Source organism: Anabrus simplex, chromosome 4 (assembly GCF_040414725.1).
Source record: "Anabrus simplex isolate iqAnaSimp1 chromosome 4, ASM4041472v1, whole genome shotgun sequence".
NCBI lineage: Eukaryota > Metazoa > Arthropoda > Insecta > Orthoptera > Tettigoniidae > Anabrus > Anabrus simplex.
The window spans coordinates 28310871-28328258 of NC_090268.1; the positions used below are offsets into that span (position 1 = coordinate 28310871).

The 17388-nt window shown below is 38.8% G+C and overlaps 1 protein-coding gene across 3 annotated transcripts in view; it reads left to right on the forward strand.

The window, feature by feature from the left end:
- The window catches only part of LOC136871587 (DNA ligase 4), a 202351-nt gene that overhangs the window by 172346 nt on the left and 12617 nt on the right, over positions 1–17388 (forward strand). For all 3 annotated transcript variants that reach the window (XM_068227154.1, XM_068227157.1, XM_067145024.2), the window contains one exon: positions 6540–6664. In XM_068227154.1, the coding sequence (XP_068083255.1) occupies positions 6540–6664 (125 nt within the window). The remainder of the gene's footprint in view (positions 1–6539; positions 6665–17388) is intronic.

Below are 17388 nucleotides of genomic sequence, written 5' to 3' on the forward strand. Positions count from 1 at the left end.
AGAATTTGTTCTGTGAATTTAGTCCCGTTCATGATTAAACAATGGCAAAAAAGAGAGCACTGTCCTTTCTAGAACCGTCCTGGGTTCAACACAAGTCCTATCTGGATAATTAAGAAATGTTAACTGCACCAGTTTATTTAACCACAGTTCTAAGGACCTGGTCACTTGGAAAATAAATCCTGAGTTCAATAGCACTGTTAAATTCAACTACTTGTGTCAGTAGCTTGTAACATAAACGTATAATTTGACGAAATGTTCTAACACCTTGATAGAGTAATCATGCACTTTGACATTTTACTCCCACAAAATTCAATCACCTGTACAGTTTGAAATTCTGAATTACGTTTCGCTATTAGCACAGTTTTATCACTTGTTAGGGTTAAATACAAAATTATGTACAGTTTTGACATTACACTAACAACGAAGTTTTATCACCTTTAGCATTCAGTGTTAAATCATTTTGTAAAGTTTAAACACTGTCATTCAAATCCTATCATCTCTTGTAATTCAAACATCAAATTACGTTTAAGTACTTGGTAGTGTAGTATCGTACCAGTGAGGAAATATAAGTTCGGATCACATTGTTCTTGTAAATAGTTAAACACTTTAACTCTTCACGTCTCAACTCGTACGCAACTTCTATTACCACATGCAAATGATACTGTAATTCTTCTAAGTCTTGTAGATGCGTTGTAGAATCAGAGTTCAATAGTACATGGACTTAAACTTTCATCGGAGAGTCGAACTGGCGACTTACATGACCAACAGCCAACCGACCGGCCTCGACTGTGGTACCAAGTAGACTGGCTTGACATGCGAAACGCCTGCCTTTTTATGTGGGATCCCCGAGAAATTGTGACTGTATTATTTCTTCTAATATCTCCCTTAATTCTTAACATATTTCTTTCAAACTTGGGAATCATAATCATAAAAAATTGGGCTATACGACGACGTAGTTCATTTCCTTGTACCTTAATCCGCTCAAAAGATATCAACGATGGAAAGAATTGAACATTCTATCGGCTGACACAACGTGGCCTTGACCGCGTTCCACAGTTCGTGCTGTCACAACTCCTTGTCGCTCTCAGCTGGCATGCTTGTAGGCTGCCGAATGAGCTCGCTCGGCAGGCAACATAACTTCACACACTGAGGACTCTAACTTAGAACAGTATTCCTGGTATAATATACACATATTTTCATTTACGGCCGTTAGAGACCATGTTAGGTAACAGTTACATGTTTCTGGAAGCCTTTTTCACTGCCCAAAACTTTAGCATCCTTTCTCTGGCTGCCTGTCTTCTTTCTTCCATCCACCCACGGTTAAGTTTTGGTTTGTCATGGAATCCCTGGAATTTGTCGATCACTGACCTAAACTTTGATCGGTTTGAGATGTCTTTTGAATTTAGTCCCACCTGTTTGAGATCCTTTCTCACCTCCCTGAACCATTTGTCCGACACTTTAGGTCTGCTGTCTAGTATTGTGAAAATCCTCTTTGTTAGTCTCTTCTCATCCATTCTAAATAAATGCCCATAGAATTTAAGTCTCCGTTTTCTCATGGACTCAGTTAGCCTTTCATTGTCACGATAATGTTCTTCCCTTCCTCGCAACCTATACTGTCCATCCACAATCTTTATACCCATTATTTTGCGGAGGATCCTTCTTTCAAATTTCTCAGCTTCTCTCAGTCCCGCTTTCCCTGTCATTTGGAGGCATTCACTAGCGAACAGACATTCCGTTTTAATCACTGTATTGTAGTGCATTCGTTTAGCTCACCTGGAGATGGTTTTCTTCTTGTATATAGGATATGTCTTACGAAAACTGCAGTCATCTTCTCCCGTCTGGTGTTGTTTGCTTCTCTTTCATTAATTTTCAATTGCACTATTTCACCCAAGTACTTAAAGCTATCAACTCTTTCTATTTTACCGTGTTCTGTCTTCAGGTACCGAGGGGCTATTTTGATGTTTGTTATATATTTCGTTTTTTCTAAAGAAATCTATAGTGCTGCTTTTTCTGCTTGTATTTTTAGTACATTCAGCTGTTCTATTGCTGTGTCAGTATTCCTAGATAGCAGCGCAAGGTCATCAGGAGGGCTCGGATGTTTAAGACCTAAAAATAACCCAAATAAGCAAGCAAATATGACCTCAAAAGTGACAAAATATGACATAAAAATTACAAAACTATGACCCGAAAATGATTAATCTAAATATGACCATTTTAAAATAAGTTATAAATTGAAATGGCAATTACTTTGATACATATTTGTTAACTAAATTCTTCATTCTTACTTTCATATTAATTTTCTGAATATACATATTTAGCAGTTATTCACAGTCTATTGTCCTCGATTCACTTATCAAACATTTGTGAACTCATACCTATAAAGTACTAAGTTCACTAAGATTATCAGATCACACAACATTTTAAAAGTCAAAACATGTTTGTACCCTTCATTGGTGGTTTGAAATACGAAGAAAACTAGAAATCAATCTATGTTTTAAAAATATTTTGGAACGTTTAAGCCCAGATTACATTAATATTGCTCAAATGCGTTAAAGTTTAAATTGAGCACCACGAGACGAAATAAGTAGATGTCTTTGGATACATTATGGTAGGCCAGCTCAGCATATAGTGCAAACTCGCATAACTTTTTTATTTTTCTCCGCGAATGGTATTGAAGCGTATGACAAGATTCATCTTCAAAGCATCAGGTGCAAAAGACCTCCAAATATCACTTAACACATTCTTGTAAGAAGAGAAGCTCCTTTCTACGTCACAAGAGTTATTAGTGCATATTTAAATAATATTAAGTCACTGCTGTCGAGTATGCACTCATCTTGAAGTGTACTGGTATCTTCTCCTCCAAGAACATAATTTATCTTGTACACACAGCGAAAACCGTCACTTTGATTAAGTACATTTTAAAGTTTCCATTTTACACTGACACCAACTATTCCATATGATTGTTGTGCTGGAAGTTCAACACTTCTCACAAATTCAATACTTGCATGAATTTCTAAGCTAGCAGCTTCTAAACGAGTAACTGCACTCGATGTAATTCCAAAGTTCGACTTAATATATGTCAGACTTTCTGACAAACTGTAGGAAAACAATTCCTGCGCAATCTTGATAGAAGAGGCAGAGTATTCCATTTGCATTAACTACAGATATGATACGGAAAAGCAGTTTTGTAAATACTAGTTCTCATTCGGAAAGTTGACGATGATTTTGCACAGCTACAACTCTCGCCAAACCATCGAAATATGACGTTTCTACAAAAAGAGCTCAAAATATGACCTTATGACAAAAAATAGCCAAAATATGCATTTATATGACAAATAAAAATCACTTAATTGTGACTATACTCACCTGATTTGCACCAAAATCCAATCAGGGAAGAAAATAGAGACAAAGAAAAAATATGACATTTCCTAAACATCCGAGCCCTAGTCGTCATCAAAGGCAAGGCAATTAATCATGACACCACTTTTTGATCCTCCAATGTGTATTTGGTTAAGTAGTCCTTTTCTGTCCAGTTCTTTTTCCCATTCCTGTATAATCTTCCCCAACACACAGTTGAAAAGAATTGGTGACAGTCCATCACCCTGTCTGACTCCTGTTTTAATTTATTATTACAAGTAATGAAAATCATTGTGAATCCGTATTGAAAGTATCTTATGATAAATGTAAGAAAATCTATTTCTCTTCCACCTATTCAATACAACTAAAAATGTTGAAGTTAGAGTTAAAACCTCATTAAAATAAGAGTTGGGACATGTTTCGCCCTTTCCTATGGGGCATCATCAGCCGTATCATTACCTCAATATCAGGTACCTGGTTAAAATTGATCTAAAATCTACTACAAAATTGAATACATTAAAAAATGTTCAAACCATATCAGGTACCTTGTATAAAATTAATCTAAGATCTACTACAAATTTGAAAACATTTAAAAAATCACTTATAAAATCGTCATTATATGAGTAGCTTGATTACGTACAAGTGGAAATTAACAATATTGATGGGCTAGGGCCATGGTCAATGTTGAATGTGAATGAAAGTTTGAAAATGTTGTTACAAAATGATGAAAATGGGTATAGAACATTCAAACGATTATATACAAAATAATAAGGAAATGCATTCCAACACTATACCAATTTTTGTAATGTTGGACCATGGCATGTGTACTTGGTATAGTCTTATTCCAAAGTAGCGAATACTTTTTTTTTTTTTAAGTCTGTAAATAGCCCAGAAAGATGTAATTATGTTGTAGTTCTACTTGAGCACCTATGTTGAACAAATTTATTAGAGACCAACTATAATGTAGCTGTTGAAATGTCATTAGACCATCTTCTTCCGTTGAGCAATATTCTCTGTTGATAGTGTGGCTGGCACAGAAGACGTTGATTTCATGTTTTAATTTCGAACTGCTTGAAGATCTCTCCCATGAACTTAACTTCCAAATGTGTTCCAGTTAAAGTCTGCTTAATAATTGCCGTTGTTTTGGCGTAGATTCCAAATTCCACCAATATATTGAATAGCACTTCCCTGTCGACTGAATCATACGCCTTCTTGAAGTCTACAAAAACCACTACCAGATCCTTTGAGAGATGATTCTCTAGTACATGTTTCAGACTCCAGATTTGATCAGTGCATGATCTTCCCTTCCTAAATCTCGCCTGATACTCACCTAGTTGGTGACCCACTTGTTCCACAAGTCTCTTCTGTAGTACTTTAGACAGTGTCTTATATGTTATTGTTATAACATAAGATTTTAAAAATAATGTATGAATTGGAAGTGATATAATAGAAAATAATCTGCAAGTATGTCTTGGGTTCAAATCCAACTCCTAACATAAATTTTAGGGGCTGGCTTTCCGTGGCGGTAAAGGCATGCTCAATTAACCCAGAAGGATGTGGGTTCGATTTCCCTTCAGGAAGTCGTGTAATTTAAAAAACGAGATTTCCACTTCTGGAGGTGCACATGGCCCTGAGGTTCACTCAGCCTACACCAAAAATGAGTACCAGGTTAATTCCTGAGGGCAAAGGCGGCCGGGCGTAGAGCTAACCACTCTACCGCATCAATTGCCGAGGTTACGGGTAGCGGAAGCCTTTACCTTCCACCCCTCCAGAGGCTTCCTGGCTTGTATGGAGATGAGTGATGTCTTACGTTTAATATAACAGAAGAGAAATCCTGTACCTGTACTTGGAACAAAAATTATTGCAAATAATATTACGTACATACATACATACATACATACATACATACATCATTATAAACCGTTATGCCTTTCAGCATTCAGTCTGCAAGCTTCTGTGAATTTACTAACGTTGCCACAATCCTCTATTTGCAACCAGTGCTGTGGCCTCACATAGTTCTATACCTCTTATCTTTAAATTGTTAGAAACTGAGTCTAACCATCGTCATCTTGGTCTCCCTGTACTTCTCTTACCCTCCATTACAGAATCCATTATTCTCCTACGTAACCTATCCTCCTCCATTCGCCTCACATGACCCCACCACCGAGGCTGGTTTATGCGTACAGATTCATCCATCCAGTTCATTCCTAAATTAGCCTTTATATCCTCATTCCAAGTACCCTCCTGCCATTGTTCACATCTGTTTGTACCAGCAATAATTCTCGTTACTTTCTTGTCTGTTACTTCTAATTTATGAATAAGATACCCTGAGTCCACCCAGCTTTCGCTCCTGTAAAGCAAAGTTGGTCTGAAAACAAACCGATGTAAAGATACTTTAGTCTGGGAGCTGACTTCCTTCTTACAGAATGCTGTTGATCGCAACTGCAAGCTCACTGCATTAACTTTACGACACCTTGATTCAATCTCACTTACTACGTTACCATCCTGGGAGAACACACACCCTAAATACTGTACTTGAAATTATCTACCTGTTCCAGCTTTGTTTCACCAATCTGACATTCAGTTCTCTTGGATTTCTTACCTACTGACATCAGTTTAGTCTTCGAATGGGTAATTTTCATACCATAATCATTACACCTGTTTTCAAGTTCCAAGATATTAGACTGCAGCCTTTTAGCACAATCTGCCATCAAGACCAAGTCGTCAGTATAATATTAGTGTAATAATAAAAATAACAAGAATTTTAAAAAATTTATGGAAATATTTCCAAATATAGGTATGATTTTGTCTATGCCCTTTATTTAAATGATCTTTTACACCTGACATGAACCAACACAAGCACAGTTTCATTTTATAAAATTATTTTTAAAATTTGATTTTGCATATTCTTAACTTCTAGGTCATTTAGTAAAGTTTTTTTTAGCATTTCAAGTTCATTTTTTTAAAATTCTTTCCATCAATATCCAGGTTTTAGTTATTTCAGTACCATTTTCTCTCTTACACTTTATGAAATGATTTCACATCTAATTTAACATGGTTTATGCCATCAGTAAAGTATTTAGCTCATGTTTAATTAACAGAATATTACCATTTTATGTATTTCTAGTTCTGGTTACAGAGATTATTTTGTGATTAATGACCTCTCATTTTCCTGTTTCCAGGTGAATGATCCTACATCAAAGAAAGTGGATGATCTAGAATTAGTGGCTCTTGATTTCATATTCTATGGTGGTGTGGTCCGTGAAGAAATAGATGATAAAACAACACATGTCATTTTACATACAAGGTATTTATATCATATAGATATTTTCAATGCCTTATCACACTGTGAAATTAATTATTTTCTTTATGTATTTATTTATTTATTTTTTTTTTTTTTTTTAATTCGTTAGGGCCATCTATGGACCACGGTGCTTGTGTTTTAGCTGTTTCTTGAAGTCATCGTCGTTGTTTGCCACAATTGGTGTTCTTAGCGGCTGGTTTGGCAGCTGTTTTCTTGTTGGTACCTCGAGCTTTCCTGATGGCCCAGTAGTCCTTCATTTTCCGGCTAAATTCAATCTTACGTTCCTCAGACCATTTCCTGGTCTCGTCTTTTGGTCTGTGGGTAACTTCTGTGAGGGATGTTACAAAGGATTTAGTTTTAAGAGTTGTATGATAGTTACTCCGATCAGCTATGTCGTTTTGATTTATGTGGAGTTCCGAAAGGTCCTTCTCCACTTGCTTCATCCACACGAACCCAGTAGCTTTGCCCTTGTTAGCAGCCTTGAAGATCCTATGAGATAATCTATTTGAGTCCATTCTGGATAGGTGTCCGTAAAAAACCAGTCGCCTTCTTCTGATGGCATCTATGAAATTTTCTTGGTGTTTATATAGCTCACGATTTGGTTGATACCATCGGCTTCCATCTGGTAAAATTCTTGGTCCCACTATCCGTCTCAGGAACTTTCTTTCTTGTACCTCGAGGGCTCTTAGTGGGGTCTTCTTAGTTAAATATAGACACTCTGCTGCATAGAGGACTGACGGTCTGATTACTGCATTGTAGTGTCTTAGTTTGACATTCATCGACAGATTTTTTGAAGCATACAGCTTTCTACAGGCATGGTAAGCCTTATCTAGTTTGAGTCTCCTGTGTTCAAGAGCCATTGTTTCACTGAGGTCCTCTGAGAACCATTCCCCAAGGTACTTTACACTTTTGACTCTCTTGATGTAGATATTATCACTGACTCTCATCTTTCCAGGGGCATCTTTGATGTTAGTAACAAACTCGGTCTTTCCTATGTTGATCAAAAGACCCGTTTTAGCCGCTATTGAGTGCAGTGTTTGGAGCTGAGTAGTAGCCTCCTGTATGTCATTTGCCAATAAAGTCAGATCGTCTGCAAAGGCTAGGCATGGTATCCTCAGGTTGTCTGCTTTAATCCCCATCCGTAATCCAGTGTTCTCTGGAAGGAATCTCATCCACTCTCTAATTATCTTTTCCAGAACGCAGTTAAATAATATACATGAGATGCCATCTCCTTGTCTCACCCCTGTTTTAATGGCGAAACTCTCCGAGAGTTGTCCTCTAAACTTTACTCTGGCTGTGGTATTGTGCAAGGTTGCTTGCACCAGCCTGTTGATCTTGTCGTTAAGTCCTAGTTCTCTTAATGTATTGTAAAGAGTAATTCTATCTACTGAGTCGTATGCTTTCTGGAAGTCGACAAATATAGCTACCCATTGTCGAGCTCTTGATTTGCTGTATTGAAGGATGGTCTTCAGATTTTGTATCTGCTCGGTACAGGACCTCGATGCTCTGAACCCTGCTTGATATTCTCCTAACTCTTTATCCAACTGTCTTGTGACATGGCGTTCCAGAATCTTGGAAAATATCTTATAGGTAACAGCAAGGAGTGATATTCCTCTGTAGTTACTGGGATCTGTTTTGCTTCCCTTCTTGTGGATTGGATGGATAATGGCTGACGTCCAATCATCTGGGAGCCTCTCACTAGTCCATATGTCCAGAATTACTTTATGTATGCTCCTGAAGGTGTGTTCTCCGGCATGTTTTAGCATTTCTGCTACTATCCCGTCTTCTCCAGAAGCTTTATTGTTCTTGAGTAATTTAATTACATCTCTGACTTCTTCATACGTTGGAGGAGGGATAAACTCAGTATTGGGGTTAGTTGGTTCTGTAACTTGGAGACGTTCAATAGGTTCTTCTGCATTTAAGAGTCCTTTGAAGTAGTTAGCTAGGGTCTTGGTACAATCGCTGTCATTAAGACACAGCGATCCATCTGGTCTCTGGAGATGTAAAGCAGGGGAAACGAATTGGGTTGTTTGTTGCTTGAGGCCCTTGTATAGATCTCTAGAGTTGTTCCTTACAAAATCCTCCTCTGCTTGCTTAATCAGTTCCTGGTTGTGCTTCCTCTTGGCCCCTCTTATGATGCTCGACGTAGTTTTCCTCTGTGCAATGAAGGCTTGTAAATTAGCTTCGTTCTTATGTACATTCCATTTGATCCACGCTAGCCGCCTAGCTTCTATAGCTTTATCACATTCGCTGGACCACCACGGATGCTTGTTCCCTTTAGGTCTATTGGGGATTGTTTCCTGAGCCGCTACTGTTATGGCATCCCTAAGTTGATCCCATTTTGTAGATGTGTTAATCCTGTTGGTATTATGAATCAGCCTCTCTTGGTAACTAGTGCTGTCTTCTTTGAGTTTGGTGATATCAAACCTAGGGATCTTCGTGTTTTTTGCTAACATACCCGTGGTCTTTATTAGTGGTTTCAGGTTCGTTTTAACCAGAGACAGGTAGTGATCAGAGTCAATGTTGGCTCCTCGTATCACTTTGACATTCATAATATCCCTGTGGTGCAGCTTGTCTATTGCTACGTGGTCAATTTGGAATTCACCCATCATGCTATTTGGGCATCGCCATGTCATTGCCTTTCTGGGAAGGTGTTTGAAAGCTGTAGACATCAAAAGTAATCCATACTTGGTGCAGACACTGATTAAGCGTTCCCCATTTTTGTTGGTTCTCTTATGGGCAGGATACCTTCCGACAATCTTCCGGTATTTCTGTTCTCTACCGATCTGGGCATTGAAATCTCCTAACAATATAGTCGTATGATGATTTGGTACTTTATCAAGGGTTTCTTCAAGGGCATCCCAGTACTGGTTTGTCATTTCTGGGTTTTTCCTGTTAGAGTCATTGGTAGGAGCGTGGAAGTTAATCATTGAGTATCCCCTATTCTTGCATCTGAAGGAAAGCACCGATGTTCTATCGTTTGGTGATGAAAAGTCAAGTATGCTTTTAACCAGTAGATGGTGTACTGCGAAACCAGTCCCAAGGAATGGTACATTTTCCATTACTCTATTACCAGGTTTCCCTTTATATATTCTATATCCTTGAGACTCTATGGCTTCTTCGTCCGGAAACCTAGTCTCTTGGAGAGCTGCTATACTGATGTTCTTGTCGTTCAGTACATCAAGTGTATGCTTAAGCTTTCCGGTCTTGATCAAGGAGTTTATATTGATTGTGGCTAGATACGTAATATTTCGTTTCAAGTTTCGTTTAGATCCGACTGGGTCACATGAAGGTGTAGGTCCCCCAGAATCCGATGACCTACTTGTGGATCGTCTACCACCTGAGGTATTATGTTCATTAAGTTTGTACTTCATGTTTGATACAGTCTATCACACAAGTGATTAGGTTAGGTCACCCGAAGGTAACAAGTTTTTAACTATCAGGGTTGTAAGCCCTGAAGCCCCCAGCACTGATCGGTTCACTGACCCAGTTTCCGCTGGGATTGGTTACCCAACCTCCACTGGGTTGCTCAGTTTAGCAGGGACACCTCGTGCAGGTTACGTGCTGGAGTTGGAGTGAAAGAGGCTAGTTGGATTCTCTTGCTGAATCCAATATGTTATGTTGCAGATGGCCGGCAACGACGCATTTCACTCCCTTTTGTCCGGAGTCACATGGACTCCCCCCAGGTTCATTCCCGGAGCCTATTTATTTATTTATTTATTTATTTATTTATTTATTTATTTATTTATTTATTTATTTATTTATTTATTTATTTATTTATTTATTTATTAATTAGTGGTTTGTGGCCCTCGCTTACACCTAACCACATAATTACAATGTAATGAAAAATACTATCATTGAATTAGATACGTAAACAAGATAATCAGTTAGAAAGATACATAATAAGTAAAGTTAGCAAATGTGCATCAAAGAAAAATATAAAGAAGTTATAAGAAGCCAAAGACTTTAATATTACTTATCTAGACTCACAGAGCGCGCTGATGCTAAGCGGAATATTGAACACTTTCGCGCATGGCCATGTTGCGGGCGCTTCAGCTTCGAATGCATGACTAGCACGTGGTAATGTTTACAGACCCATGCATATTTTCGATTTGAATCATGCCTGTTAGTGGATCTGGGTTGGTATTATATGTGACGGAGTGATAACATATTGTCAAATATTTTCAAGGAATGTGAGAGCTGATACTTTACGTTAGTTAAATTGATCGGCTATATTAGGCCTAAAGTTAGGCATTACCTATGGAATGGAAAGATATTCACGAGGGTGAATTCGTGTGCAGCCTTCATTTGTACAGACTGCTATCAGAAGGGATCTGGTATTTCTTTTCACATGTGAGTAGAAACTGAACTGTTAAAAAAAAACTTTCATTTACCATAATCGAGAACTAAGCAGGTTATAGGGTGGTTGATTCAGAGAACGCATGGACATGAAATTTAGCATATTTAGGCTTCTTTTTCTTGTTTGCCTTTTTCCAATTCAACGGGGATAATTCTTTAGAACTAAAAAGCTGTTCTGAAAAAGACTACATATTTTTCATACAAACTGTGTAGCTGTATTACAAATTTGATAAACCTGGGCATAGAATCTGTAAGATATGGTTGATACAACTTGATAAAACCTTCTAATATTAGGTAGGGTAAGGTATTGCTTCAAATTATCAATTACTTGAAAAATGATTTATTAGTATCATATGTCTTATTTTTTCCAGTTCTTCCCCACTTACTTTATAATAAAAGAATACAATTGTTAATACGCTATTCCAGAAAAATCTGACAATATAAAGTCTAAACAAAGCTCATTACAATCTTGTCAATCCTAGTCTGCATTAGAAAATGCTAATCAAATTAACTTTTCACTATGATATTAATCTTTTTTGTTTGCAAGTGCTTCACTTTCAATTTCATTTTATTTTATTTTTGGTTTAAACCATGGTGCTCATATTAGAGAAAAATTAGAACACACTTTCAACTTGTATGTGCTCAGATTATGTTAATTCAGAATGAGTTTGTAAAAGCAGTAATATTTAAGAAGATAATATTATGAGGAGGATTTTACATCATAAATGATAACATTCTTACTTAAGCCTAACCGGGCGAGTTGGCCGTGCGGTAAGGACCGCACACCTTTGAGCTTGCATCCGGGATATAGTGGGTTCGAAGCCCACTGTCGGCATCCCTGAAGATGGTTTTCCGTGGTATTCCATTTTCACACCAGGCAGATGCTGGGGCTGTACTTTTAATTAAGGCCACGGGCTCTTCTTTCCCATTCCTAGGCCTTTACTATCCCATCGTCGCCATAAGACCTATCTGTGCGGGTGCGACGTAAAGCAAATTGTAAAAAATAAAACTTAAGCCTAAACCTCGCAGAGAAACTCAAACTAACCCTAGACATTAATTTCACTTTAAGAAATACACAACAGAAGACTAGCACCAGTGTAACGAATGTCAGGCAGCATTTACCTAAATCCAAATCACACAAACATGATCATTTAACTTCTGCTCATCCAATTACGTTATTTCATATCCAAACCAAACCCTATGGCACAACAGGCCCGAAAGGCCATGGCCTACAAAGCGACCGCTGCTCACCTTGAAGGCCTGCAGATTACGAGGTGTCATGTGGTCAGCACGGCGAATCCTCTCGGCCGTTATGTCACCGTCAGATAGCTCCACAATTGTAATCACGTATGCTGAGTGGACCTCGAACCAGCACTCAGATCCAGGTATAAATGTCTGACCTGGCTGGGGATTGAACCCGGAGACTTCGGGTAAGAAGTAGACTCGCTATCCCTACACCGCAGAGCCGGTATTTCATATTCAGAAAATGATAAAACATGTATCTGATTGTTTTAGAAATATTTCTGCAGTCATGTACTTTTTAAACAATCTGTTCAGATAATTGCTTTACGTCCGTAGGTGAAACCTTAAATTACCCTACACGTGTCCCCCGGGTGGTGCTAAGAAAGCAACGGCGAAGAGATGCGATCGAACTGTCTGAAAAGACCTCTCGGTCATAATGCACAGAGTAATGAAGAAATCGGTCCTTATCAGGACCCGGAAGTCTATAGCCGAAAAATCGGACCTTCAATTCGAATATGCCATCTTAACATCGAAGGCATCAGTAGAGCAAAATGTGAATGTCTAGCTAAAATTCTGAAAGATCAACAGATTGATGTCATTGCGCTACAAGAAACTCATACAGCCAATGAAATGCAGCTAAGAACAAGAGGCAAGATCCCAGGCTTCAAGTTAGTGGCTCACAATAATCACGAGATGTATGGCTTAGCTACCTATGTGAGAAACAATATTACTAACTACGCAGTAGTCGACTGTAGCTCAAGTGATGACATTTTCACTGTCACAATTAAAATCAATAATCTAACAATAATGAATGTATATAAGCCACCAAACACAATGTGGCCCACTCCTCCTCTACCATCCTTACAACACCCAACCGTAATCATGGGAGACTTCAACAGTCATCACACATGTTGGGGCTATCAACAAAATGATCTAAATGGGGAGGCAATTGTTGACTGGATGGATATGGAAAATCTTAAACTAATCTATGATGCTAAAGAAAAAGGAACCTTCTTCTCCGCCCGATGGGGTAAGGAATACACTCCAGATCTTTCCTTCATAACCCAATCCCCAAACTCTCCAAACCAGATACTTCGCTCAGTTCTCAACAGTTTCCCTCATAGTCAACACCGGCCTGTCATACTCCAAATTGGCATGTATATTCCTGTCATTCGATCTTATCCGAAACCTAGATGGAACTTTAAAAAAGCTAATTGGAAAAAATTTAAAGAACAAACTGATGCAAATATAAGATGGATTAAGCCAACCTTTAATAACTATGACAGATTTGTTGGAGTTATAAAAGGTGCTGCTCGGCGCTGCATTCCAAGAGGATGCCGTAAAGAATATATTCTTGGATGGACTGCAGAGAGCAAGAGCCTTCTTAAGGAATTTGAGGAAAATGGCAACAATGAAACAGCCACAAAACTTATTCAATCACTGAATGACAATAGAAAACAAATTTGGAACGACACTGTGTCATCTCTTGATTTTACCCACTCAAGTAGAAAGGCCTGGTCTCTCATTAGAAAGCTTGACTCATCAAAGCCAGCTGGCAGGCAGAAGCTGAGTGTTAACATTAATGATCTAGCCAAACACATGATCTCTATCTCAAAGATCAATAGAGATAAACAAGTTGTAAGGGAAATCCGGTCAGCACTGAAACATAAAAAGCAATTAGCAAAACAACAGTCATCCCAATTCTCTTGTCCTTTCACAAGAGAGGAAACCCTAGAAGGCATCAAGAACATAAAATCCGGGAAAGCAGCAGGTATAGACGGCATCTATCCTGAATTCCTGCAACATCTTGGACCTGCAACAATCATTTGGCTCACCAAATTCTTCTCCAATATTTTGGAGACAGGTAACCTTCCTTCACTATTCAAGAAGACAAAAGTAATATCGATCTTGAAACCCAACAAAGACCCTCTGAAAGTGGAAAGCTACAGACCCATTGCACTGCTAAGTGTTACTCTAAAGCTCCTGGAAAGACTAATATACAATAGGATCTCAGAAACCATCAATAATCTCCTTCCCACAGAACAAGCTGGCTTCAGACCTGGAAGAAATTGCGCTGACCAAATTTTTGCATTGACCTCTCATATTGAAAATGGATTTGAGAATCGGAAGATTAGTATGGCTGTCTTCTTAGACTTATCAGCAGCCTATGATACTGTCTGGCGAGAAGGGCTTCTGCTAAAACTTATCTCTGCCATCCCCTGTGTCAAGCTTACTAATCTCATTGGCAATATGATTAGCAACAGAAACTTTCAGATCTTTTCGGATGATGCAGTAAGCAAAACCTACAAACTGAATGATGGACTTCCACAAGGATCTGTTCTGGCACCCTTACTTTTCAACCTCTATACTGCTGACTTACCAGCAACTAAGTCCAGGAAATTTATTTACGCAGATGATATACTACTGGTTAGCCAAACACCAAGTTTTCCAGAAGCTGAACAAATTCTTACAGCAGATCTAGAAAAGCTAGATACATACTTCCAAAAGTGGTGTCTCCGTCCAAATCTCCAAAAGACTGTTGTATCTGTGTTTCATCTCAGAAATAAATTTGCCAACTACAAGCCTTCAATAACATTCAGAAATCAATCCTTACAACACTGTCCCTTCCCAAAATATTTAGGTGTCACATTAGACAGATCCCTAACATATAAACATCATATTAACAACACAGCCGCCAAGATTAAAAGTCGGAATAATATTCTTCAAAAATTAGCCGGCACATCTTGGGGCGCAAACAACCAAGTGTTGAGATCTACTGCTCTAGCTCTTTGCTATTCAGTTGCTGAATACTGCGCTTCAATTTGGCTGAACAGTGCTCATACTGCGAAGATTGATGCTCAACTAAATCAAACAATGCGGATCATAACCGGTTGTATTCGCTCTACAAACGTGGCCTGGCTGCCTACACTCAGTAATATTCCTCCGCCTTGCTTAAGAAGGTCTGAAGCTCTTCTAAAACTGTGGAAGAAGACCAGCCAGGACTCCAACCTCCCCGTTCACCAGGATATTACTCAACCTGCCCCTCCTCGACTTAAGTCTAGATCTCCACCCTGGCGCACTGCACTTACACTGGAAGAATCTGGGTTCTCCATCACGAACGCCTGGTTACACCAATGGCAGCAGTCTTCTGCTCCCAATCAACATCTTGTGACTCTACCTCATGTTCAACCTCCTGGATTCCATCTACCCAGACGTCAATGGAGGACTCTAAACAGGATAAGAGTCAATCAAGGAAGATGCGGCTATACGCTTTATAAATGGGGCTGGCAGAAGTCTTCTGGGTGTGATTGTGGAGCTACCTCACAGACCATCCACCACGTAATTGCCGAGTGTCCACGGAGAGCATTTCAAGGTCCTTTGGAGGACATCCATAACGCAACTGAGGAGGCCTTGAAATGGATCAATGGACTTGATTTGGAACTATAGGCTTCTGCTTGTATATATTGTGTATATATTGTATATTTATTTATATAATCTATCTGTGCACATCATACGATAAATAAATAAATAATTGAGTAAAATTTGCTGTTTGGCTGAGCGGTTAGGGGCGCGCGGCTGTGAGCTTGCATCCGGGAGATAGTGGGTTCGAATCCCACTGTCGGCAACCCTGAAGATGGTTTTCCATGGTTTCGCATTTTCACACCAGGCAAATGCTGGAGCTGTACCTTAATTAAGGCCACGGCCGCTTCCTTCAAACTCCTAGACCTTTCCTATCCCATCGTCGCCGTAAGACCTATCTGTACTGGTGCGACGTAAATCCACTAGCAAAAACTTATCTGAGAGGAATCATAAGCTATTTACCTTTCATAGAAAGATTTTAGCTTAAGTGCGGCCAGTATCCAGTATTCGGGAGATAGTAGGTTCGAACCCCACTGTCGGCAGCCCTGAAGATGGTTTTCCGTGGTTTCCCATTTTCACACGAGGCAAATGCTGGGGCTGTACCTTAATTAAGGCCACGGCCGCTTCCTTCCCACTCCCAGCCCTTCCCTGTCCCATCGTCGCCATAAGACCTATCTGTGTCAGTGCGACGTAAAGCAGCTAGCAAAAAAAAGAAAGATTTTATTTCACAGGTTTCCTTTTTTTTTTGTTGATATTGAAGATTATTATTATCGGTACCGGTACAGGAGTTTGTCAATATTTAATTTATGTGTTCGCCAGTCTGCTGAGAGACAGGTAATTTTTATCTCACGATATGTAATCATACTTAAGTTGTAGACCGCTTTTTGAACATGTCTTCATATATTCAATAAAGCTAAATAATTGTTGATCCTAGGTTTCTCAAGAGACAGATTGCCACGTGATTCTCGTCCTTTGAGTCTGGCCTTCTAGCCATACGTACAATGTTCAAGCACATCAGTTACAAACATGAACCTTATATTAAAGTGAGCGACATGATCATTTTCGAGGTACCGCAAGTGTACTTTTGTAGTAGTGTATTTTTCAGTCTTCTAATTCAGTCTGCTAAAGGTTTTTTTATTTTAGGTGCGCCACCTATAGGCTATGCAAAGGATTTGTGTAGATTGTTCAGTTTTTTTATACAGAAGTATATTTTAATATTACCACAGTCTTGATATTATGTATATTTATTGCGGGTGTACACGGTAGTCGGTGTAGGTTGTCATTAATTTTATAAAGCGAATGTTTTCATGTGTGCAAAATGCAAGTTAAAGCATGAATTCCATACGATTCCTGCGTCAAGCTGAGGAGCGCCCGCAACATGGCGGTACGCGCATGGCCATGTCTTCCCCAGTCACAGGCTTCTGCGCAGCCAGCGGTGTAGGGCCTTGTAAGAAGCAATACATCATAAAGGATACATACTAGGCCTATATATGTCATAAAACAAGTATGGTGGTGAACAGTGACTGCACGAATTGAAAGATTAAATATTACACACATACACACTATTATTTGTGGTACACTCAACTACAATAAATAAACTTTTAATGTCCACCTATTCAATACAATAATGGTGTTGTTATATAGATGTAATTACAACATACTGATTATATACAGTACTACTTTAGATGCATTTTTGCATAATCTTCAGCTGTACAAAGAAACGGAAAATAGGCAAATTATATAAAACTCATGATAGACTTTAAATT